The sequence below is a fragment of the Chamaea fasciata genome, unplaced genomic scaffold (assembly GCF_029207755.1).
Source record: "Chamaea fasciata isolate MVZ Bird 193981 ecotype frontalis unplaced genomic scaffold, bChaFas1.0.hap1 SCAF_3, whole genome shotgun sequence".
Lineage (NCBI taxonomy): Eukaryota > Metazoa > Chordata > Aves > Passeriformes > Sylviidae > Chamaea > Chamaea fasciata.
Window position 1 is genome coordinate 85,533,357 of NW_027094088.1, and position 27,731 is coordinate 85,561,087.

Sequence of the window (27,731 nt, forward strand, 5' to 3'; positions counted from 1 at the left end):
GAATATTCTCTAAAAACCTATAAGAAAGATACAATATTATTTTTTTAATAATGGAAATAAGAAATATTTACCCATTTGAAAGAAACATACAGGACTTTTCATAAGGGTGTTAAGTATGTGGATGGTGAATTACTGCTCAGGAACAATGACTTAAACACTAATTGTTTCACATGGCTGGGTGATAATAGTTACTTTAGCATTTTTTACCCTGCCACAATCATTGCAACGAAAGACCTATCTTAAATGGAAGTTTTGCACAGGTCCCAGAGCTTTGGTGGGGTAAAAATTCACTTCAGAATTACGGTCTGATTCAGTTGTAGGTGCTATTGACTATCACATTCTGTTGATTCAATGTCCTGCTTACTATAGTTTTGTACAAATTTTTAGATCTTTTAATTTCAAATCCACTGTAATTCAGTATACAGAAAACTTTCCCATTAGGGAAGATGGCTTAAAAAAACTAAAAAACAAAAGGGATTGTGATGTGCATTGCAAAGAAGAGCATCCCAGAGGAAAATAAGTTAATACAATGCAAATATAAATTTTGCTTCTGTCTTAGATATGCCATGATTAGGTTTTTATGACATTTTGTAAAAGTATAGCAAATGTATGGTATGATGTTATTTTGAAAGGCATAGTCAATACAAATTGGTGTTCCTTGGATGAGTTTTATCTGGAACACCATAATCCTGTCCCAGCAATATTTGTGAAACCCCTGGGCCTTTCTCCACTCTTGCTCCAACATATTGCTGAATAAATAGCCATCATTTCCAAAGCACTGCAGGGTTTTAAGCTAAATTTCAAAGCTCTGCAGGATTTCATGCTACACAACCCCCATTATAATCTGGGGGTATTGTGCAGCTTAGAAAGCACTGTATGGAAAATGTGCCCCTAAATGAGAGCTGGCAGGGAATAAATCCCATATTTGGAATTAGAGAAACTAAGAGAACAGCACCTATTCTATTACTCTTTGACAAGCAGCTAAAAGAAATGAAGAAGGATATATTTGCTAGTGTATTCACTAGCTGAATACACTAGCAAAGTGAGCTGTTGAAACAAAGCAATTGTTAACTAACTGCTTAACTAGGCAGCAGAGGCTTTATGGTCTGTTTGCATTTTGAAAGGAATGCAAAGGAGTTGAATAAGACTTCAGGATTGATTTTCACTGTTTTTCACTCTATCTAGTGATTCATACTGATCTATGCTGATTGTGATGGTTTTCAAGAAGTTCTGCTGTTACACTTTTCTTGCTATTTTGCAAGGCTTTACTGGCTCCAGGTGTAAGTTAGCATCCAGTCCCATTTCATATTTTTCAACTAGCCCACAGTTTAACATTGATTTTAAAAGGTAGATTTAAATAAATAGAAAAACATGGAAGTGACATCATGTTCTGAGCACCAATCTAATGTTCTCAGTCTCTGATAACAGAGAAAAAAAAAGGCCTAAGATCAGCCAGGAAGGTGGGTATTTAATAAACAATCTTTTTCTTTATTTAGTGAGTTTTGTCTCTTTAAAAAGTTTCATTTTTTTAACAAATTAAAAAAAACCCCATAATTTTGTAAAAGTAGATTTGATTTTAAAAGGTAGTATTAGCCATAAATTAAGGGATGAATGCCTGGCCTACTTTAGAACATAATGAACTTGAAGATATGAATACAGCAAGGGAGATAGTGAAGATATGAATACAGCAAGGGAGATAGTGATGGTCAGCTTACTAAAGAAAAAAATGCAATATAGTGTGATTTCCCATAATAGCATAGAGTCACACAGGAACAGGACAGTCACATGCCAGAATGGATGGTTTCCTGAACGGACTTCAGAAAAGGCTCTTATATCATTAGATTTCTTTGTACCTGCGCATGAGGCAGTTTCTCAGTCCTACTCTGTGTCATGGGGCTGCAAGAGTGTCAGTGATGCATTAGATTGCTGTCTGGCTTAGAACATAACCCCCAGCTAGGGCTACTTAATTTTGTGTGGAAGCCTCCTGAACTGATTTCACAATATGCAAAATATATTATATGTGACATCATTGCATAATATAATTCAATATTAAGTATAAATAATAATAAAATCTCTGCACCCCACAGCCTTTTAAACTATAGCTCATTAACAGAAAGAAGAGCAAAACATTTCTTAGGACAAGCACTGCAATGGAGAACTCCTTACACACAATATATGTCCCACTGGCACATCGTAAGAGTCTTTCTGAGCTATCACATCTCATAATGACTCTTTATTTCTCTTCATTTTTTCTATCTATGAGGCAGAGCTACTGCATTCAGTTTTTATAACTGAGCTTGAAATGTTCAACTTATCCTCGCTGAGGAAGGGAATTTGATAATTTGAAGGCAACAACAGAAAAGGATCGCCATTACTCTAAAGAGATTATCTGTTGAGAAGATTGACAGTTGAGTGAAAAAGTGGACAAGAAATGTAGAGGGACAAAGCTAATAGGAAGATTTCTGCCTCTTAATTTAGAAAATTAAAGAGAAGTAGAAAAAGGGGGTGGAAATAGAACAGAAGGAACTTTCCTTCTTCTAACATGTAAATCCTTAAGGAAGTTGCTTCTGTCAGTGTCCAGGTTGGAGCCTCCAAGAGTCCAGGAATGTGATGAGCTCCTCAGTAAGAAATGATTTGGAAACAAAACATGCCCAGCTGGCCAGAGCCACTAAAGACTTGAATACTGTAGTTGGATACGGCTTCTCTTTCTTAGGAGTTTCAGTTCCTTACTACCATCAGAAAAATTTTCTCCAGTGAAATACAAATCCTGAAGAAAATCTATATAACCAGAAGGTAAAGCTGCTACCCTGTAAGCTGTCTTTCTATTTGAAAATGGAGAAGCCCTGTGCAGAAGTCCATGAATTCCCAAATATTGGCTTTGATCATAATGTTGGATGACAAAGAACTGGCATGAAACAATGGAGTGGATGAAAAAAGCCAGACCAAAAGCATAAGATTACAAATCATAATAACAAGGCAAACAATTAATGAAGAAAGAAGATAAAAGACTGAAGGGAAGAAAAGAAAAGGAAAGGATGATTGATGAAATCAGAGACTATGCAATGATTTTTCTTCCCTAGTCTTTATTTTGAAAACAGATTTTTTTCCTACATGCACGCCTGAAAGAGAAATCTCCAGTCACTCTGAACACTCCTTGCAAGGAGTCGATAAGAATGGAAAATGCAGCCTTTAAAACTAGGATCATGCTCCAGAGCACAAGCAGTGTAAAGTGGTGTGTGGCTCTTACCAAGACAGTCTGTTTGAAAGATTCTCTCTCCTCCTTTCAGACAGCCAGTGAAAGACATTATACACTTACTCCTGCCCAATAATCAAAAAATCATAAAATTTTTACAGTTGGACCTCTGATATTATCAAGTCCAATTGTTAATGTAGCACCAACACCATGCTCACCAGTTACCTGCATTTTTCACACTAAGAAACTAACTAGGAAACTAGCTAACTAGGAAATAAAATAATTTTACTGTGATTCCATTCTCTGCAGAGTCAGGAGTACCACAGCTCTGTTTTCACAAGAAGGATTTTTTCTTGGTGTTCAAGAGGTGAGGAATGGGTGGCTGTCTTGTCTACTGAGCATGTTGGCCGGCTCTTCTCCACCCAAACTCTCTATGGCCTGGAAGGCACTGCATACAATTAAAGACACAGTAACTGTATTGCAGGTAACACATTACCTTAGTTTCTAGTATTTTTCTTCCAAATTAAAAGTCATTAGCATATATAAACATTCTTTTTCTGAAATGCTTTGAACTCTGTTTCAATTTAGATTTTGCTATTTTGAAAGGTAAATAACCATAAAAATATTAAGCAAAATGCAATATGTCCCATAAAGCTCAAAGAAGCATAGATGTTTACCATACAGCTTCAGATGGAAAGCAAATGCTTCTGTATTGTTTTGAGTATGTGTGACTTGTTCCTAAGTAGCAAAATTATCATTGACTGAGCCCAGGTATTTTATTACATACAAATTATGACTTAATAAAGAATGCATTAGTAGCCTTTTAAGGGAAATAAAATCCATTCCGTTATTTTAAGTCATTAACCGCATGGCTAATCACATGATTAACCCCTGGTTCTATGTCTCACTGAGTTTTGTATTAAAAATTTAATGTATATGGGATGCAAATAGTTCTCATCTAAAACAATATGTACTAACAGACTATCTGCAAAAAAAAAAAAATAGTGTTTCAGTGGGAGGAGATGAATTTTTATCTGGCACGGAGCTATCCATGTGGAATGCACTAAAATCAGAGAACATCTAAGAGCAGGGAGTATCTTAGGGAAAGTTAAGAAATGTACTCAACTCATTGTGACCACATGTGTGGCCTTCTAATTTGTCATTTCTAACTTTTAACTTGTAAATCCTCAAAGAGGTTTCTCCTGTTGGATTCCAGGCTGGAGCAACAGACAAACTCTACGATAGTCCATGAACATGGTGGGCTCCTTGGTAAGAAATGCCCAGCTGGCCAGAGCCACTAGAGATTTGAGCACTGTAGTTGGATGTTGCCTCTCTTTCTTATGAGGTCCTGTGCTTTACTGTCATCACAAAACTGTTAAACAGTAAAACTGAAATGTTTAAAAATCCTACATGATCAGAAGGTAAAGATGATGGATGCCTGGTATCTTGTAAACTGTCTCTTTATTTGAAAGTGGAAAAGGCCTGTGTAGAAGCCCCATAATCACTACATGTTGGCTTTTATCACAATACTGTTATTTGCATGCTAAGTTTTTGAAGTAGAAGTTGTGACCTTTCTTATCTGCTATGTGTTTCACTGGCATATCAGCTTTTGAAGCCTAAATATTTAACCACTCTAATCTGCTCTACATGTGGAGTGCTCAGTGGGTGACACTTCCAGACCAGTCGGAAGCCTCTGCTAACTCAAAAAAAAAAAAAAATTAATTCTTTGGTTCTACTCATGTGTGACTGTAATCAATAGGAGCAAAGTTTGCCCCCTTCACAGCACTACTGCTTCTAGTACAGCTTTTCCCTGTAGGCAACCCTACCCTCACTGCTGGGTGGAAATGAAAAAGCTTTTTTGCTCCATTTTATCTGTTAGAGTTTCACATCCAGTGTTCTTCATACCATCCACTGTTTCTGGGTACCAATCAACATTTCTATGGTCAAAATCCTCATTAATGGAGAGAAAACAGTCTTAGTGTAGCTGAATGTGTCCTCACTGTTTCTACAGGAGAGTTGGCAGATCTCAATGTGCTTACATTCAGAAAAGCGTGCAAGGCTGATATATTTACTCAAGCTTTTTCCTCTGGGAGGGCAAGTATGAAATTAGTTGAGGTTCTGACCGGAGGGGAAAAATAAAAGAAAAATATTTATATCCATTAATAAATCAAATGGAAAATTTGTTGATGTTGGAAATACTCCCAGAGCCTTAATGATAGGTTTATTTTTATCAACAACAACAATAATTAATAATTAATGCTATATGTCTCTCAGATCCATCTTGGCAACTAAAATTAGCAAGTATAAAATGTTACATTTTAAATTATGTTCTTAGCAGGGATGTCTCCTACAAAATCTTGCAGGCTATATCCATTTCCATCACACTCTGGATGACACCATATAGCCAAATTACCTCTGGAAAGTTTATTTGTACTCTCTCTGCTCCTCTGCAGGGAATTTCCCTATTGATGCTCTGTGACCTGCACAGATCAGATAACTCTGCTTGCAGAGCCAACAACTAAAATCAGTGCCATCCTCTGAACATGAAGTAGCATCTCTAAACTAACTGGTACTTACAGGTTTAAAGCAGTGTGGGTAATGTTTTATTATAGATCTATTCTCAAATTTTAGAAGCTACAGAAAACAAAAGCCTCTAGCACACCATGGTGAGAGAACCAGACTGCCACAGGGGAGTATCGCACATATGAGCCTAACAAGAAGTTTGGAGAAGAAAGAAGCTAGGGACTACACTGGAGGGCTACTTGTTTTGTGGATTCATAATCATCTATTCCTTATTCCCTAGTTTTCAACACCATTCCCTCCAGAAGTTTAAACTTTTGTAGTGCACTAGCAGATTTCTGCCCATCAGTTTCTAGGGGAGATAACTGAATCCAAGTGACCTAAACCAGTTCTTCTAGATGACACAGGATGACAGCTTTAAATATAGAGAACAGAAGGACCATGAGCTGAGATTAAAAAAGCCCATCTGAGTTATTATTATTTAACACTAGGAGAGTGTCACTGACAGATACCACGGTCCAGTTGCACTGAGTGCAATATTTTGAATGGCAATTCTGTTCAGTGCTCCTTTGAAAAAAAACAAAAACAAACCCAACCTGATTTGTTTCTTTGGCTCTGCTTTGCTCATCATACCTACCCACTGAAATATTGAAACTTCAATGAACTGAGACCCCCAGAGGCTCTAATACATAATGAAGTTATCATGGCATAACGAGTGTCATATGAGCTGTATGAATAACTTGTGTGCATGCTCCTAGCCATGGCAACTGCAAGGCAGCACAATTCGGCTTAGTTCTGATTAATTTCAGGCTTTGCATTTGCAACTGGAAAGATGTGTGCACTGGGATTAATGCCACAACTCAAAGTTTTGAACACTTCCTATTTGCAATTGACAGAAAATTTCCTACAGTTAAAAAGATACATTTGATTGTTCAATGCCTAATGTTTAGCAAGGTCAGATACATTCATGGCCTATGATTGAGTCTTCTCATTAACTTTTAAAAATCTCTCTAGAATCTGGTTTTACTAGTGTTAGGTATTATTGCTGAATCTTCTTTCCAAAAGGAAGAAGCCTTTAGAAGTGAATGGAAGCAAACACTTGATCAGGATGAAGTCTTACATATTTGTTTCCGCAGTGATTTTATCAGCTGTAGTTTCTGAATAACTACAAGAGACAAACTGAGTCTAACAACAGTTCTTGTCCATCATTAACGCTGTCTTGATACCAAGGTCTAGCTATTATTCCTAATAAAACCATTTTTCTTTCACTGTAGTACAACTGCAATGACTTGTCAGATCATTCAGTTCAGTAAAATGTTATTATTATTCTGAATTTACTTTAAAAGATAAGAAGTGTCATAATTAATGTTTTATAGCAATAATTAAATTGCTAACACTCAAGCATGAATTCTGATTGACTTGACATAAGAGGATATACAGTAAATGACAGAGACTTAAAAGCCCTCTTAAATATAAGAAGTGTAAAATCTAAATGCAAATAACAACAGCTTTACAATTAATCCCATCCTTCTAAAATCCATGTTTCAATAGCTGTACGTTCTGACACATGAGATTTTGTTGTCCTGTATGTCTCAGCTAAGCTTGTTAAGGAAGCCATTCTCTTTCTAATCTTTCACCTAACTTTAAGTGGTATTTAAAGAATAATATGTCCATTTAGATTTCCAGCTTAAAGAAATTATTTAGCAAATATGTGATTGGTTGCAAATGCAATTTTCATGAAATGGAAAACATAGAGCACAAATTATATGCCACGCTACTAATTAGAGACAGATATGTAATCACTTACTAATGGAACAACATTTTGTGCCAACCTTATTCATACTTCCTTCCAACTGCTGGACTCCTTGTGCCAGATATATTTCAATTTTCTTCAGGAGAGAGAGAGATACTAACATGTTTTCCATCCTGTTTTTAAACCCAGAAATCTAGTGCATACTGAACTTTCTTGACATTACAGGAATTCTATCAGTTTTAACAGCTTGAGGCCTTTTTATTACAAACATGTACACTTCCCTGCAGGGTTCTGGAAATCTCACAATTACGTTCATTAAAAATGTCCATGATTGTAGCCAAATGCACGCTTTGTAGATTTACCTTTACAGTTTCCTTTCAACCATTATTCTGAGCATACTTATACCTACTTATACTTAACCTACTTATTCATCCACAATGTCAGTTTGATATAAATTTTGACAAAACCATTAGAAGAGAAAAATACCAGAGCACATTTGCTGTCAAATTCGTCAGTACCAGGTTTAATGTCGATGCTATGACTCACTGCGATTCAACAAAATAAGCATGTGTGTCCATGAAAACAAGTATAAAAAGGTCATGTTTCAGCAGCAGTCTAAAATTAGAAGCATTACATGCCTTTTACATTAGCACCAAGAAGATCTCTAGGTACATAATTTTGGGTCCCTTGCCATAACGAGGAACCCCTTTATTTGACAAGCTGAGCATCCCTCTCATGACAAAACCCTGCTGTGATCCAGAGAGTCTACCAGCACTGGTCTTTCTCATGTCATAAATATGCTCTGATCAAGCTTGCTGAATGCTGATTTCACTGATTTGGGCACACAATGACCACCATTTCTTTCTCAAGAACAAAAAGCAGGAAAGGACAGAATTCATGTGATCACCCTTGTCTTCCCATCTTATTGTTAGCCTCAGTCTAGAACAGAGATTTGCACACTGCTTGTCCCACTTCCCATAAAATTTCGCTTAACATCACCTTGAAGAAAAGACAGAAAGTGGAAATGAGAATAAAACTCTGATCAGAGATCAATCCAACAGTCATTTTCTGATAAAATGCTCTTATTGGTGTGATTGCAAGATATAGGGCCTGAAAATTGTGACCTAGGAGAACAAAAGGAAAAAAATGCAACACTGTACAAATGAACTTCATAGTGCATGTCAAGGTTAGAGCATACCAAATGTTCCTAAAAATATGCAGACCCAACAGGGAGTTGTTGTGATGTGTAAATAAAGATCAGCACAATAGGTAGACAACCTTTTGCAAATTTAAACTATTATTTGTTAAATGATAGTCTTTTAAAAGTGATTTTGTTTTCTATTGTTTCATTCTGTTATACAGAAAGAGTAATGATGTAATAATTATTGTTGTAGGGCAGAAGATTTACAATGCATTTATCTCAGAGCTGTGATTTTTGATGTACTATTTTACTAGATATCTATTAAAAAATAAAAATCTTACTGTGTTTCTGTATCTGTTTAGGTTTATGAGACAAAGGGTTTTTATGCCTAGATTCTTAAAAAGGGTAATTCACATTTGAAAATCCATTGGAAATTCAGCTTTCATATTAGAATGAAAAAAAAGCAAGTAAATTGTTTTTGATGTCGCTGTTGCTGTCATTCTTATTTAAACTCTTTAGTCTTGCGATGCTAATTGCCATGGTAACTCCATTTTAAAATGATTTTTACTACTGCTTAGAATTGTTTATTGTTTCCTCTTTCTTAAAAGTAAGATCATGTAAGTGAAAGACATGAACATTTAACTGTTTGTAGATTGTTCTATTTCCCATAGACTACCGTTCTATTTCTATTGAAATTCAAAAAATAGGCAAAAGGGAGGTGTGAAAAAGGTGTGAAATCCAAAAATAGCTGCTTGAGTCATCAACAGATTGTCTGAAATAGTTCAGAAAGGTGTTAGAGAATGAGCTATTTTCCTTAGAGCTGTGGGGGTGAATTCTAGAAGGAAAAAAAACTACTCTAAACAGGTTGTGAAGATAAATGCGGAAAAACCACACAATTTTGGGAAGAGTAGGACAGCAGAGAGTTACCTCAGGAAAGTCTGAGCTAACAGCATCTCAGAGCAACCTGTCAGTGCCTGTAGAAAGGTCACTGAGAAGATGAAGCCAGGTTCTTCACAGTGATGTGTAGTGGGATGACAAAGGGCATAAAGAAACAAGAGGAGGTCCATACCAGATCTGTGGAAATACATTTTGACCATGAGCACAGTCAAGCTGTGGATCAAGTTTCCTAAGGAAGATGTGCCATTTCAATGCCTGGAGGTTTTCAAGACTTTACTATTATATAAAGTCCTGAGCAACGCGTTTCGACCTAACAGCTGACTCTGCCTTGAGAATGAGGTTGGATACATTTTCCAACCTGAACAATTCTGGGATTCTAAAATAGTTCAAAGAGCTTTTTAAAAGGTTCTGTGGGTAGGAGACAGAGAACAAGTGCTCTTAAAATCTAACCAATTTCTTCCCTGTAACCTGCTTACAATCAAAATGTCTGTTTTGTTTAGATATAGCAAACTGAATGATAAAGTTGATGTATTTTGAGAAACAGTCTGACAGGCACTTTTGAGAAGAATGTTACCTTCTCCTCCGAGGAAGGTAACAGTAACATGAATGACAATGTTTAGTGATCTTGGGTAAGAAAGATCTGCTCCCAGAGGTTCTCTTGAGAATCTAAAAGCAGGTAGTTAATTCAGCTGAAGTTAACAGGTTTTGTCAGAATTTGGCATGGTAAAACAGCATTGCTTAAACAGACCTACTCCTGTAATAGTTATTCAGCTAAGTTGGCTTCTCTCCCTTTGGTTGTTGCTGAGTTTCAAAACACACAGCAGACAGATGCATGTGGTGCAGTGCACTCTGACTCCTGACCTATTTCCTGGTGTTTATCTGGGATGGATGTCCCATACTAGAGAATCCTTGGGTCAGCTGTTCAAAAAGCTTTTACACACAAAAAAACCCCAAAAAAACCCCGAAAAACAAAACAAACAAACAAACAAAGGACAATCAGCAGAGTGGTCGTTAATTTGGAAGTCGGATACTGACAAAAATGGAAGGATATATTTTCCCAGGCTTCAGCTTCTTAAATGGAGGGTATTCCCTTGAAGTTTTACAGAAAGACTTGAAATATGGAGTGCAACTGCTTGACATACTGAATTCCCTACTTCCTCATTGATTTTCTAACACAACCTTAATGCTGTGTTAGCATCATTTCTCTGTTCATTCCATCTGCTCTGTCTCCCCCGCTGTTTCCTAGGAGATATATTGCCAGGATGCCTGCATCTGTAAGTCAGTGGCAGATATGGGGCAAGAGCCACGTGGTTAGAGGCAGCATTAGTATCACCTGAACATTTGCAGGTTTCTCAGGGGATCCCACCACCCACTGTCTCTCAAAAACCTGAGGGAGCTCTAGTTTTGCAGTCAGCTACTTCAGAGTGCTATGGGAATGGGATGCTTGGCTTCTCAGTGTCTTTCCACCTCTACTTGTTTCTTTCAATCTAACACTTCTATTTAAAAAAAAAAAAAAAAAGCAGCTAAAATTGGGTTATTTTTATCCAGTCAGTCTATTTGGTGAACATTCTAATCTTATCGACACATTTTTATGGAGTTTTGCTTGTTTACAATGTCAGGCTACTGACAGTTTATGTTATGGTGATCAGGACAGGCCTTTTTCATAACCTTTAAGGTATGGTCTAAGAGATGAATTTAAAAATAAAACAGTAAGCATAATAAACTGGATATTGCAATTAAACATGAATGACACAGAATGGCTAACAAAATGCACTGAGTCTTACAGAATTTTTAAAATCATGTTTAAAAATATTTAAAAATACGACACTTTCTCACAAGTGACCCAAACATCAGCAGCGAACCCTTAATTATGGCCAGTATCAGATTAAATAGAAAATTATTAACTTTTTCTCATGTGTATAAGAAATTCTATTGTTTATTTCAAATTGTATTTATCTCTGCTTACTTCACAGGAAAAATAGATATACAGGAATTTTTTATATCAAAAAGTGAACATGTTTTTGTTTAGACAAAATTGTGAACAAACCAGGATATTTTCTGGACTCATACAAAAGAAAAGAAAATTTATGAAAATGATCCACATGAAATTAATCAATAACTTATGGGAGACAGAGAATCTATTCATTTAATGAGATCAGAAGCATAGTAAAAGTTTATAGCTTAAACGTTAAAGGTCCACATATAGATGAAATACAGCCATTTTTCTTGGTGGTGAGAAGAACATTAGGAAATGTAACATAGCAAGAGTTACGATACAGTAAAAGCTACAAATCAGTGATAGATATTTCCTAAAAACACCTGTCCGCTTCTTCAAAATAAATATTTTTAGTTTGAAATAAGTGTAATCTATAAAGTAATGCTTTTGTAGATTTTAGGGACATCTCATAGGTCTTGTGAAATGACAGATATTTGAGCAATTAGGTTTTAAATGGGAAATTTTACCCTTCCTTACTTCAGGAGACTTAATTTCAGAGTTAAAACTAAGTTGAGTTGTTAAAGTATAGCAATTGCATTTTGTCAAGTTTAAATATGATTATGTGACTAACATTTAATAGTGGAAAGAAAATGAGACAGACAGAAATACTAAAGTAAATTAATACTCTTCTCATGCACAGTACAACACCAACTATATTTAAACAAGATACATAATTAATTTCATAATATTTTTGTAATTTCAGCCTTCAGTGACCTGTATTTCAAAACGGGATCTGACAGAACAGAAATCTTACACAGTCTGAAACATTAAGAAAGCTTTGAATAAAGTTCTGTGTTTTGAAAGGCTTAGGGAAACAATGAAAAAAGCAGAACATTTCTCAGCTGCGTCCTTCAACAAAATGCCCAACATGTTTTGCTAAGAAGGAACAAAGGGGTAAAGCTTTTCTGTTGACAAAAGGCTTTTAGCTATCCCAATCCAAACCTTACAAGAGAAACCCTAGTCCCCTCCATGACTTCCCTCATGAACTACTTTAAAACAAGCTGAGATGACCCATGACCTAGACCTCTGTTCTACTGTTGGTACCCTTAGGTTATTTAAACTGGACAAAAAAAATATCATTTTTAAACACGTAATACCAGAAATGGAAAATTTTTTGTAGTTTGAAAGAATATAAATTCTTTCTACATGTCCTCACTAAATATTTTGTCCATTTCTGCCCATGGGAGGTGATCTTTTTTACTGAAAAAAGACAGCACTTAGTTGAATCAAAGAGAATGCAATTTTCAAACTCACTTTCATTAAAAGAAGCTTTTGCAAAAACTATGATATACTCAGCTTTCAAAGAAAAGAACTAAACCTAACATTCTAGAATATCTATGATTTTTTAAACCAGAAAGGAAATAATGAAAACCTGCACTTATCTAGACCAAGACACTCAGTACTTTTTTCTATGACATATATGTCAATGGGTGTACTAAAATGAGCCACAGAAATTTCTTGGAGTTTGAATAGCATTGAAGTTAATACAAGTAGTTTGTGAAGTGTTTAATACAGATAAAGGAAACCACAAACTGCAAACAAATCAACAATATGCTGTTTGCTATAAATACATCTTCGTTATGCTTAATTTACATACTGTTCAACTTTAAACTGGAATTCAGCTTTGACGGCATTTACGAGGATCTTCCCAAAAAGGAAATATACACAAATATAGAGCTAGAGATAATTTAAATTCAGAGCAAAACTAAAGCACAGAAAAAAAAAAATGCTTCAGCACTGTGAATATTAACATCATCATGTGGATGTTAACTAGCTGCCCCAACAACATAAGAATAGTATAAACAGAAGAATGAGAATGGAACAGAGTAAACAAACTCAAACTTGGCATATTGTGTTTCTCAAATGTTCTCCAATGCATAAAAAAAAGAGAAGAGCTCATCTTCTTGCCATAAAATATTACTTCAGCCTTTATTCATGAAACAATTTTTGCTGACTTGAATATTATATTGTCTTAATAAAATATTCTCAAGATTTCTCCCAAAATTTTCAAACACTAAAAAATCATATGGTTTCACTTCCAGTAAATAAAAAAATCTAGGCAACAAATCAAAAATATTTTTAATCTTAAATCACAGGTCAGGACCTCATTTTCTTTCTAAAGTTTTCATTTATGGATTTAATTTTCCAGCTCAGCAAAATGAAAATGTAATTTTTCCTACAGTTGCCAGCATTGCAATCTAGATGTATGGACTTAAAATCAAACATTGACTTCTTGGGATCATATATGATCTTGAAAATTTTTAAAAAATCAGAACTTCAAATACATCTGATGCCTATACACATCCCTACTTACAAACACAGTGAAGTCATACCCAGATATGATTGCTTTAATTTGAATAAATTTTCACTAAACAGTGGTGTTAGCTGGGCATTTTTGTTGATGGTGCATTCACAGGCCAGCCTCTTGGAGCTACAATATATTCATATATCAGCCAACACTGTGATAAAAACAGTTTTGGTTTGTAACGAGGGATGTCTTGCTAGATATAACAAATGTATTTTCCCATTGAGCCATTAGAGGTGCTCCCTGGCTAGAAGCTCCAGGTTGGTAGATGTATCAAAAGCAAGATGTGGACTCAAAAAGAAGACAAGCAAAAAGTGTTATTTTACAGTAATTTTTCAGACTGCATATTAAAATTATAAACTTTGTGATGTGGTTTTTTTTTCTTGTCAATTATTTCCTTTGATATTTGCATTTTTGGATCTGTTGGTCACAGAAATATGTCAGTGTAATATCTCTGTAGTTGAGAAGTTCAGGAAGCAGAAGTGAGGGAGATCAAGGAGATTAAGTTTAATAGAAAAGAACTGGATTTACAGCATGTTTTAGTTCAGAGTTCCCTGAGTCAAGTGCCAGATAAAGGCTGCCAGCATACCCAGGAAATGTGCACAGTCGTTTTGATGTCCTGAAACTCTGATTCTACAGTGGCAATGTACACAGGAACTTGCAGCTACTGAACCACACCTTGAAATGCATCCTTGAGATGCATAATAAAATAGTATATATGACTATGTATGTTAGAGCTAAAATTATAGGGAGGATTAATCTTATGTATTCTGGTACTCTGAAGTTATTAGCACATTGCTTTTATCCCCCCTGAATAAAATCTGTCAGAATTACATGGGTTTTTTTTTCCATATTTTGTTTATTTGTACCTCTTCACACTTTCAAAACTTTAAAAGCATATTAATATCTTGACTTCAATAATCTTCTAACTGTATGTGCTGGAAATGAGTGTGCTTGGTTTGGATATGTTTTACGAAGTACAGCCATGTGACTTGCATTGAATTTATGAGAATTCTGGCAGCTAAACTGCTAAGCAGTTACTTGAAAAGAAGTAACGATTAATTACAGGTATGTTGTAGAAACATCAGTTCTATAGCAGATGATGAACATTATTTCATTCAATATTAGAAAAATAAAGATGAGCAGTGCATTAAGTAGTTTAACACAGTGGGGAAAAAACAACTGTACAAACACTTCCTTACTCCAAAACTTCACAGCATTCTACCACATATTGCCCAGTTAACCAACTACACACTATTTTCTATTCCAAGCAATCCTGTAGTTATGGTTGATTTTTAGCAACCACTTTTTGCCATTTGTGAAAGCTGCCTAGCATCACCAGGTACTGAGCGATTCCTCAAAACACTGGCAAGCCTGCTGTTCTACAGGAGAGGCACAAATGACAATGATGTTCAGAGAACAGATTATTAATAAATCAGCAATACATCACCAAGTAAGGTATACAGGGTTATTACTTTCTTATAGCTACATCAGTCAGAGATCTAACAGTTCTATGGCTTGTTATGATGTCTGCTTCTGCACATTTTCAAGAATCGTACTCTAACTTCCAAGCAATTTCTACTTGCCTTTCGAGTACCAGTGTGTTAATAGAAAGACAAAAACACTGTAGCACAATCCTATTACAACTATTATAATGAACCAGAATTTGTGCTTTTGATGTTGAGCCTTTGAACTTTTTTGCTTTGAAATTTAGTTCTAAAACACACAAGTCTACCACAGAGAACACAGCTTATCTAGAGGGAACAATACCAAAAGGGATTTTTGGAAGGGAAAAATAGACTATGCAAGATGGTAAATATTTTCCCTTGTCTCTTAATATTTTACCAAACCCACCAAGTCCTATGAGCATAGGACTAAATGGATGTAATTATTTGAGCTAAAAAAACCCCAACAATTATATTAATATTTAAGGCAAAATTTAATATAATCCACCTCATACCTTGTTATGTGTCTGAGTTTGTCCAACCAGGATAAGGATATTTGATGAGATAATCGACAGGCAGAAATTGATTAGAATTATGGACCTCTCAGATCTGATGTACCTGTTCAAAAAAATAAAGAGAGGTTACAAATGTTCTAAAAGGAAAACAACTAGTAAGTCACACAAAGCTTTGATTTAGTTCTTGCATTAACTATTGGAGATACTCTGAAAGAAAGGTGTTCCCTTTCATGTGCTCAGAAAGAGTATTAGAGAGCTATAAGAATACAAATGAAATACATGAATACAATACATGAAAACTACGATATTTTGATGGATATTTCACAATTTCCTCTTAGTATCTTGATATATTTAAAAACAATCTACCAATGATTCCTTTGAAAACTGCTGGCAACATGGTTCTAACACCATACTGATAATAATGGGCTTACACACATTCATGTCAGGAACTTCTTATGCTCTCTGCTTGTCCCTGGGAATATCCACAGCTGGCACAGACCACTCATAATTACTACCTTCAGCAAAAATATGGTGATTTACATAAACAGAAGATTTGATCCACTATGCATAAATAAGATGCAGCTTGGTGGATGATACTATGGCAGTGAATTTTGAAACACGTGATTGAGATAAGGATAACATTAATCTTGATGCTCCAATAGTACTGTAATATCTTCATAAGACCGAATGCCAAAAAATATCCAAACGTGTACAGAAATATTAAATTATTGCAGTGAACATCACAGTCACCCTTGCAGATTTATCATATTCGTTTTACAAATATGCTAAAGATGAAAAAGTCAAAAAGTCTTATCACATATTTGCTTCCAAGATGCAAGTGTTCTCGTTTTCCTGTATACAGCCTTTTATATTCGACAGGACAGAAAGAGAATGATTATGGTAACAAGTGAAGCACCTTTCTGACCTGATTTTTAGAGCTGCTAACAGTAAATGTTGACTACTAAAATAAATGAAAGTTAAGGGTGCTCACTTCCTCTGAAGACCATGCCATAACTTTATACATTCCACAACCTATACTATATGCTTTTCACTGTTGCTGTCTCCTCCTGAGATGTACACCCATAGCTGACTCTGAGGAAGTAATATAAAAGGCTGCTGAACCCACAGGAAATGCCGAGCTTTGGATATGAAATTAATTATAGTCCTTTCTGCTTGCATATCAAAAGATACAGCATTACATTTTTTTAGTTAGTCAGAACAACCTTAATACCACAATCCACAATCTTCATTAAAATATAGCAACATTCTTAAGGCTACTTCTATGTATTTGCAAACAAATACAAGAAGTCCTGTGCCTCTGCTCCCACAGAGAGCACACTGCTACTTTATAACTTGTTAACTATCGATTCACCTGGGCCAACTCCCAACACTGAGCGCCCATGGATTACAAAGGATAACCTTAGTGGTTGAGTAAATACAATGCAACAGGAGACCACAGCATTCACTTAAGCCATAACACATAACATTTTATCTTCACCTAGAAGTTCACAGAATCATAAAATCATAGAATCGCTTGGGTTGGAAGACAACTTAAAATCATCTAGTTACAGTCCCCTGCCCTTGGTGGGGACATATTCCACTTGAACAGATTGCTCAAATTCCAATCCAAACTGGCCTTGAACACTTCCAGGGATTGGGCATCCACAACTTCTATGGACAACCTGTTCCAGTGCCTCAATACTCTCACAGTAAAGAATTCCTTCCTTGTATCTAATTTAAATAATGGAGTAGACCAGTTCCACTGAGCATGACAGTATTTCTATCCAAGAGCTAAATATATCAGGGAGTGCAAAAATAACACTATAATTCTTCAGATGGGAATTATATCCTGAAATACTCTCATTCTTAGTTTTGACAGACAAGAAATTATAATTTTTACAGTCTTTTATCATAACTTATGTAACAAGATATTCTTAATAATTATATATATTTCTAATCCTGAATCTCTGTGGTACATAAGAGTGATAGAGAAATAGGTGCAAAATTATCAAGATGGTTCTAAAAGCAAAACCCTATTGGTTGATTTTATATTACTCTAGAATTTATTGTTTCATCCCCTTGTTTCTTATTACTTTCATAGGAACCTATTTTACTTTAATTATTGAAAAAAGTTAAATGAGAATCCATGTTCACTTTTTAAAAATATTTATTACTTTGCATGACTTTTCATCTTACTTTTGTGTTCCTTCTGCATTAAGACATTCTGCTATTTCTCATTACTACTCAGATCAACTTACTCTGTAAGTATTTATTGCACTTTTAAGTCAATATAATATTTTAATATTGTAAAGTCAGGATAGAAAGAAAATCTATCACTGGAATGTACCACCACACTATTTAAGACTATTCAATTTTGTGGTCTTTATTCAAACTTATATCTGATGTGAACAAACTCAAAATCAGTTGACTGAACCTCCCTAAATGTGCCACTTTGGTATTATTTTATTTATAAATTTTGTTTAAAAATGTTAATGGGAGAAAAGAAGCTAAAGGTATAGGCCAGAAGCCTCACATGAAATATATCACATATAAGAATCCTGCATTTAGTACTATGAATACCCTAGCAAAGGAGCAATACCATTCCCACTGAAGTGGAGAAAGAGCAGACTGAGCAATACCATCATCAGCAGCCCAAAACAGTAAACCTGATCAATCACATCAAAAAATGCTTCAAAGCATGCATTACATTTTCCTCTTTTTTTTTTTCCCTCGCTTTCGAAACAGTAAGTGTGGGCTCTCTTTATGTTTTAATGAGAGCTCTTTAATGGTCTCTTCAAACAGCAATTCAAATAAATATAACAACATATTTGCATTTAGCTTTCTAAACCTGTTACATACCTCCATAATGCTGCATAGACAACTGCTAGAGTGATCAAGGCCAAGCAGGAAAGACCACTGCCTACTATTAAGGTCACTGAGGGTGTACCAGATGATTCCATGATCTGTAAGTTACAACAGGCAACCATGAAGAAAAAACATCCTCCAGCCATTAAAACAACAGGTCAAATGAAAAACAAAAAAGCAAAAAGAGCAAAATTAAAAGCCGACAAACTATCACAGATAGTTTCAGTAATAATAGTTATGAAGAAGAAATCAACTTAATTCCAAAACTGATCCCTACATAACTCTGAGATCTGCTTAACATGTTCCTCAGAGGCCTCTGAGCTTTTAAATGCCTTGTAATACCTGCATGATACTTTGAAAAATAAACTAGTAATATTACAGTGTAACAGGAGACTGTGACATTAGCACAAGTTCAAATGACTCTTCATTTAACATCAATTAAAAGGTATACTTCTCTTCAGAAGTAGCACTGTTTAAAATTGTGCATTATACAAACAGCTTGGTTTCACTTTAATATATTGAAGATCATCCAGTAATTTGTCCCATAATTTGTGAAGATCATCCAGTAATTTGTCCCATAATTTGATTCATGCTTGTTGCAGAATGACCAAACTTTCTGACTTTTAATAACTTTGACTTCAATCCACTATTCTCACCTGCTTAATTTCCTTGGGCCTATGACTGCCTAGAAGGAATGGCAGGATATCTATGGCAACAGTATCATAAGCCTTCATAAAAAAAAAAGCTACAAATTCAGAATTATTTCATTTTTACTCTGTGTATTAATAAAAAATGAAAATAAATGAATGACCTTGAAAACAAACTAGATTTCCCTGCTGTAAGGGAAACTGTTATCCTCAGATATCAGGTCAGCTTTTTTCCTCTGTATATATATGTAGCCACCTTCTGAAATAGATATGGGTTTTTCTAATAAATATGGGGAAAATTTAGATTTAAAAGTTTTAAAAGATATCGTGCCTGGTTTATCTAAATGCTTTTTAAGCTTCAGGGATGTATTGTAAATTATGTTTATTCAGATATCTTTTGTCACCCAAATAGGATATAAGACAGATGTACTTTTAGGCCAGATCTCAGGCAGAAAGTAGTATTTTATTTCAACCACTTTTTTTCCCAAATGGGTCTATTTTGCTATTAAAAAGAGTCTGTTCATATGTTTCCAAAACCAGGAAAATGAAATCATGCTTTAGCAGGATAACTTCACAAATATTTGCTTTTCAGCTGTTTTTACATTCAATAATATTGGGAGTGTCTGCTCATACACTTAATGTCCCTTCTTTCTCATGAAAACTTGAGTATTTTTCTTACATCATATCAACAGACTACATAGAAAATCTGTGCTGAAAATGTCCAATGCAGATCTGCAATCTGTTTAACTACAGTACCTAGGGTTTTCCTACCAAGAGCAATAATAGAGACCTGTACGTTCCCTTAATCGTTCAATACAAAAGTTTTCAACACATTTGCACCACAATTACAAGGCTTTCGCTAAAAAAAATTGCAGAGTTCGAGAGCATGCAAATTTCACTTGGATTTAGTTGTATCTCAGAATCTCGAATTCATTTATCTGAGACACGGTACATACCAGGAGACAAACATTTGATTACCTGCAATATTAAGCAATTCCTCAATGCAACGTCTGCAATACACCTGGGAGGAAAGCTGGACCAGCTCCCCCCTCCCCCCGCAGTCCCCCCCCACATTCCCTTTTGCATTAAAACTGGATTTCCCCCCCCCACCCCCCCCTCTTTGTTACTTACTATTTCTCTAGGTTGCTGAGCCAAAATGGCGAAGGTAGAGAGACGATCACATAAGCATTTCGTATGGGATGCATCGGTAAGCACAGTTTTACATCCCTGGGTGGACCAGGTTCCCAAAGAGTCGTTCCTGCAAAGGAGAGAGAGAGGAGGGGGTGGGGGAAACGGGGTAATTACGCCTGACGGCCGGTTCGGTGAGGAGACAATGCAGCGGCACGGCTCGGAGCGCGGCGCGGAGTTCCCGGACAGCGGCGGGGACTTGTTGTGGGGCAGGGCGGGCAGGGCGCGGAGCTGTCCGGGCGGCGGTGCTGAGCGTCCGGGCGCTGCTGCGCGGAGCCCCGCCAGCCGCGGCAGCAGCCGCCCCCTGCGCTGCCAGCCACCTCCGAGCCTCACTAGAGCACTGCGAAAAACTCATCGGGGGAAGAGGGGGAGGCTTTGTTTCTCTCTCTCTCTCTCTCTTTTTTTTTTTTTTTTTTTCTTTTTTTTTTTTTTTTTTTTTTTTTTTCTTTTTTTTCCTACCGGCTCTGTTTCTGGTCTTTTGTGAGAAATGTGATGTTCTGTAGTTGCGGTGTCTTTTTCGGTCCCTTTCTTTCTCCACTTCCATCCCCCCCCCCCCCCTCCAGCCCCCCCCCGACCCCCCCACCCTTTCGTGTGTGGCTAGGTTGAAAGCATGTGGTTCTCAAACGGCTGTCTGGGTTATGCCAGTTGGACCGGGAGATGCCGGATCTTCTGTTCTGACTGCTATTTTTGCTGAGGATTTGGGATTTTTTTGGTTGTTGTTTTTAGCTAGCAGCCTTAGAAATTTCACCCTGGAAACGGCAGCATCAGATGCCTCCAACTCTTGCCTTAGCTCCAGCAGAGGGGTGGATTTCAGTACAGCAGCACACATCACCAAAGAGACACACGAGTTCGCCCTCCAGACATCACTCAGTCAACTCGCCTTTCCCTGGCTCCCTCCCCCTTCTCGATTCTTTTTCTTGGGGTGGCAGCACCAAGCTAACCCCAAGCCAAAGCAATCGTTTGGTGGCACCTTCCACCAACCACCCCTAAACAAAACATGATGATTAACACAGCCCCCGAATTCAATTAGACATTCAATATGCTAATGCAAGGTCTGAAACCCACCCCAGCAGAACAATAAAAATGGTATCAACCCACGTTTTCTTTGTGCAAGCAAGGAGAAGGAGAGGGAGAGACAAAAAAATCATCTCTCCTGTTTCCTGAACTGCAGTGGGGAGGGGGAAAATATTTTCTACAGGGAAGGGGGGTTGGTTTCAACTAAAGCAAACATACTATCTTTACATGTGTTATATTTAGAGAACAACTGGGTTTCTTTCATCTTTTTCCCCCTCCTTTCACGTCTAAGGAGCAACTGCAGTAACTCTGCTGCCAGCAGCAGCATGTGTGCTGTCAATTCCTGTCCATTTCACCTCAGGTCACTAAATGACTTAAAAAAAAAAAAAAGAAAAGAAAAATGAAGGTCAAAGAAACAAGGAGGGGGAAGAATAAAAATTTCCAGTCCCTGTGACCACCCTTGTTTCACCTCTTCTGCCTTGACAACACACCTCTGTAAGTGATTCTATATGCCAGGGCCCTCATGCAAAGGCAATTTGTTATCCCAAGCCTGTTCTCAGAGTGCAGTTCACCCCAGGCCACCTCAGCATTTTGTGCCACTAGTTTTTGAACACACCAGATGTAACCCTTACACACTATTGTCTTCAAAACAGAATCCTGTAATAAACAAAACAAACAGCAACTGAGGGAAACAATTGAGAGAAAATCACCAATTCTTCAAGCCACTAAAGCAGTTTATTAGCTTTCCCTTGCAAATTGTGTCTTTCAGAGAGCCACAGGCTAAATCAACATCCACTCTGAAAAATAGAGTTACATATTTTAAACTCAGAAGCATTATCTTCTGGATAACTTAAACATTTTATTTTATTAGCTTTCTTGTCTCTTCTCTTATTGTGGCACACAGTTAAGGCCAAATGAAATGTGTTCATCTTTCCTGATTAAATATTAAGGATTGATAGGTTAAGAAAAATTGTCGTATTTAAAAACAAAGAGATGGTATTATTCATCCTGAGAATAAGATTTAATAAATTGAATTCACCCTATGCTGAAAAGCATTGGATGCGCAATACATCCAGTTAGCACTAAATCCTTGCAGACAGTGTCCAATGCACAAGAGTTAAACAAGTTCCAATTATGAAATCACAGACACAAGTTTAATTTAAAACAAAGCATCTGTTAAAATTATAATCATATTTAAAGTACTATAAATCATGGTCAGACCAGCAGGTTTACACTGGCTCATTCAGTTCTTCAAGTCACTTGCACAAATACAAATTTCCAGTCATAGAGTAACTGAGCCACAAATACAATATGTACTTTGCAAAAATTTTTCAATACTACTGAAAATTTTGTAGAATTTCCAAAAGCAGTCTGAAATGAACAAAGCAGTCTAATTGGATTCCAAAATAAGATATCATGGCAGGAGCAGAGTCAGTCTAATATGGACATATTTTACATTTCATTGTTCATTTTTTTCAGTGATACACTTCAATTTCTTGCTTAACAGCATTATGTTTATATGTTGCAGATACAAATTCATTAAATAATTCCTTCCTTCTTCTAATCAGTGCGGTTAAAAAAAAGCCTCAATAATAAATATATTTGTAGTCTGTTGGAACTGCGGCTAAGAGAAGCTGCACAGAAAGTTACACTAGGTCTATGAAAGAGACTGAGTAATGAGGAGAACCAGAAGAAAAGTGTAATTTGTTGCATGAGGCTCATGTGAGCAGAACAGCCAATGCACGGTTACTAATTCCCTTAGAGATAATTTTGACTTGTTGACATAAAGTAATGATTTGGTTTTAGGTAAAGGTAAATAAAGAATGGAAATATGGAATTAAAATGGATATATTGCCTTTTGTACATCTCAATGCAACATTTTTTATTAAGTACTCCATCTATGATCTGTCCCTCTTGCAAGGCAACTCTTCTGGGTTTAACCAGAATCTATCTCAGAAGCTTCATTCCTTTTTGGTATGATTTTCTTTGACTATGTGTCTAGCATTTTGGGTTATAATATGAATATGCAAAAGGGCACCTATTATTCCTGTGGATCTTTCTTATGCAGAAAGCTATAAAGGAGTGACAGGTACTATTAACATATGTTCTATTTATATCAAGGGAAAATATTGAATTGAAAATATCTAGCAAATATAGATTTAGGTTCATGCCCATTATTGGCAATTTTTGTACTCTTCTACTGAGTTGCTGATGACTTAATCAACCTGGCAGAACTCCCATGATAGAAGGAATTCCCAAGAAGCACAGATTCACCATGGCAGATCTTGTGTCATCCTGCAGCTGAGGCAGGGAAAACAGCAGGGGAATCAGGAAAATAGGGGGAAAAAGTCTAAGTAGGATGTAATTTGGGGTATGGATCTATGGGTAATATGGCGTATGGACCAAGAACACCCTCAGCTCCAACATTTATCTGTAAGTGTGCCCTTCTCCAAGTAGTCTTGCAGCTAGTGGAATGTGGGAGTGTCTTTTCAGTACCCTTTCAGAGTTTAAGGTGAACTTCCTGTTCTATGCAACAAAAACAATGGTCAAATGATATACAGAAAATTATTTTAATAGTGTATTATATAGAAGAGGGGAAAAAAAGTGAGTTTTACTCACATAATGTATTACGCAATGTCGCATAATTACGCTCACTACTCAGAAAAAGATATTACTATCTCAGATATGAAAATGGAAATGTAGTTTATAAGAGAGGACCATCTTTCTAAAACAAAAAATTCACTCATGACACAATTGCCTATCTGACAATGACAATCAGGCCACATTTTATATTCTAGCAACTGTTTCCCTTATTTTGCTGTATTTGTCTTGGTCTCATGACATGATTAACCACTTACTATTGGGTTTTTTATAATTAACAATATACACCTTTAACTAATTGCATTTTTTTTACTTTAACTTCCTGATATATAAAAATCAGTTTTGACTTTATCAGTCATTCACTTAATAAAGGCTTTATCTCATACCATACACACTGTTTACTTATTAGTATATTTTGAAGAAATATTTTTCAGATGAAAGACTAACTTTGCAATGGAGATTCTGTCAGACAAAGAAAGCTAACAACACCTAAGCAAACACTTTTCCCCGGAGTAGCAACCAGTAATCCAAGTAGTTGCCTGAGTTTTGATCATCATAAACAAAGAGTTAATATCTTGCTATACATCTACAATAGTAGCCTACTCTAGTAATTTCTTTGCTGATTGATAACGGCATTAAATTAGGATAAGAAAACTTTTTGTAAAGCTGATATTCAATTATTTAATTACAGCTTTCTAGAAAGCAAACTACACAGAATGTAAAAAATTATAGTGTCATTTCTGCTGAGATGATTTAAATTCTTCTTAATTCTTGTGTATTTGTGTATAGAAAAATACATTTCTATTTTTTTTTTTTCTGTTCAACTAGATGCTGCTTTTCCTTTGGGACAGAGTTTGGTATTCCAACTCCATTCTCAGTAAAGAATGACATATAATGATAAGAAGCACACAGAAAATGCAAACATCAGAATTTTTTAGCTAGCAAAAGGCAGGAAAAACTCATGGCCTTTATGAATGGCAGGTTATAGACATCACAGTCCCTGTTCAGATGTGCTAGCTGGCACATTAGTGAAGATTAAGTCCTTCCCACACCTGCTTGGTTCTTTACACCTGGACCTAAAATCCCAGGGAAGTCACAGGCAAGGCTCAACTGCAGGAGTCTCCTTTCAGTTGTGCATGTTCATACATCTGAGACATGACCTAATTCTTGGCATGCACAATTTCTTCTGTGATCAGTCTTACTCCTATCAGCAGTATATAGCAACATTTGGTTTATCACCACAGTCTTTCCTAAAGCAAAAAAAAAAAAAAAAAAGTAATATAAAGGAAAAAGAGGAAAAAATAGGACAAAGAAAATGTGGATATGAACACACTTTCCTTAATAATGTCACATATAGAATTGCAGTTTAAAAAACTATTGTTTACCCTGAAATTGTTAATATGATTAACATTAGGTCATTATGACTTAGGACTTTCTTTCCCCTCACAGAATTTAAAAAAAAAAAAAAAAAAGCATGAAATTGTGGAAATGAAAAAATAAAATTGAAAAAAACAATTGCCTTAAGACTACAGGTCTAAAATACTGCAAATGTCCCAAAAATGATGTCTGCATTTGTGTGGTATCGGAAGAATGGGCTGGGTGATGAATATCTTGCAATTAGATTTCCAACCAGAATACTATAAGGAGTTCATTTTCCCAAAGACGAAGGCCACTTTTCCAATTCAGACATTGAATTGTGTAATTGTCCTCAAAGACATACTTGTGAATATCTTTTTTGTCAAAGAAAACAGAAATCTTTGAAAATTTAATTTTCTCACTGTTCTTTATATTACAACTAAATCCTATATAAACAATTGTTTTGTAAAACAAACGTGCATATGGGCTGAAAACCAAGTTTCATTTTAATATGATTTAAACTAGAGATATTAAACCCTAAAAAGTAAAATTTGTAACAGAGCCACTGCAGCTATAGCACACATTGTTAGATTAACTTTCTAATAATGTACAACTTCAAGAAAGTTCCATGGGAAGGATCAAAACTTGGCTTGGTAATCTGTTTGGCTACTATAAAGAAATGATTCATCAAATAGAGAGTTATGGAAGTATTAATGCTTGTAGTAATATTTTATTACTTCCTATATTTCCCTGTCCATATAGTTTAGGGCATGATCTAACACACAGCATGTTTGAACTGTGCTGTAATCAATAGTTACCCTTCTAATAGCATACTGCAAGTGTATCAGTGTGTAAAATGAAAAGAAATTCTAAATAAATTATATGACAAAGCCAGGATGAAACAAATACTAGAAGTCTCCTGCCTCCTACTGCATAGTTCTTGACTGGTGGTCCTCTATACTACTGCTACTACACAGACTTATCATTACTTGAGTTATGGGATTCATTCATGTTTTTGAAAAACATTGGATAAGTGACAATCCTCCAGCTCTATTTCTGTGTCCTAACAAGCCTAGTGGATTGCACTTGAACAAGAACATTTTCCCCCCTTTTTCAAAATTATAGAGAAAATCTCCTAAGAAGATTATCAGCATATAAAAAACTTTGAGGGAAACCAACCAATTTTCATAGCTTTATCACTGTCTGACTCTGTAAATGGTCTCAGAGAAAGTACGTTGAAGTACTGGGAATCCCCCCTGTGTACACACTGCCAAAGGGTGTTGGTATCTATCTAGATTTTTTGAGAACATTGTCTTCTTTCCTCATGAACCTCCAGAATGACTGATGCAGACAAGAGGCCCTACTTCCCTTCCAGGTAATATTGTCCCTTCCTATCTTGTCTGATAAATCTTGTCCAGTTCTTAGAAAGTATGCGAAGCAAAGTTCTTATCAAACTCAACCAGACTTGTTGTGCCAAGTTGACAAGCCATACCACTTGTGAATCTGTGTTCATGAAAGTTCCTATTGAACTTGATCAGACTTAGTGTTTCGACAGTAAACCACATTATTTGTTAATCTGTGTTCATGGAAGTTCTTATTGACCTTGACCAGATTTATAGTGTTGAAGTGGTAAACCACACAATTGTTGAATCTGCAATAGAGAATGACACCCACAGTACTGGTGCATCTGACATCTCACTGAATGCAATCACACTTATTGTTCTGAATTCGTTATAATCAGAAATTAAGCCTAGCTGCACCCAGCCCCTTTGATCTCTGAGGACTAGCTGGAAAGCAAAAGGGTTCTTTTTCCACCCAATTTCTATACTCTCAATGCAACACACTTCTCACAAAATCAGTAAAATCTTTCATGTCCTTTTGTTTAGACTATAAATATGCATGTAGCTTTGTGGTGAACTAAGGAAAAATTGTCATATAGTACTTTCCAATTGATCAACCTATAAAATCTTTCATGCTGTACTATTACTCACATGGACTCCTAGCAAAAAGGAACCTTGTAAATTGTCTATGGCCAGAGGCTGCGAAAGGTTAGGGGCTCAGAAGTTCATCCTGGAAATTAGGAATGTCAAAGCTTGGTATCTATTTTTAATGTTTCTTCCAAAACACAAGCAATAAAGCACAGTATCATTAGTTCAAGTTTCAAGGCCAGCATGACCAGCAGGGAGAGGAACAGGTGTGAAACAGAACTGAGGGGGAGAGAAGAGACTGGGCTTCCATCAGTGTTACTGTTACAACATCCTATGCTATCCAACATTATATGGGCAGTCAAAATGA

At 36.1% G+C, this 27,731-nt stretch overlaps 1 protein-coding gene across 6 annotated transcripts in view; it reads right to left on the reverse strand.

Moving 5' to 3' along the window:
* Positions 1–27,731, reverse strand: part of ADGRB3 (adhesion G protein-coupled receptor B3) — a 448,258-nt gene that overhangs the window by 77,805 nt on the left and 342,722 nt on the right. For all 6 annotated transcript variants that reach the window (XM_066179725.1, XM_066179722.1, XM_066179723.1 and 3 more), the window contains 3 exons: positions 20,409–20,535; positions 18,625–18,728; positions 15,766–15,868 (listed from right to left, as the gene is read on the reverse strand). In XM_066179725.1, coding sequence (XP_066035822.1) covers positions 15,766–15,868; positions 18,625–18,728; positions 20,409–20,535 — 334 coding nt within the window. The remainder of the gene's footprint in view (positions 1–15,765; positions 15,869–18,624; positions 18,729–20,408; positions 20,536–27,731) is intronic.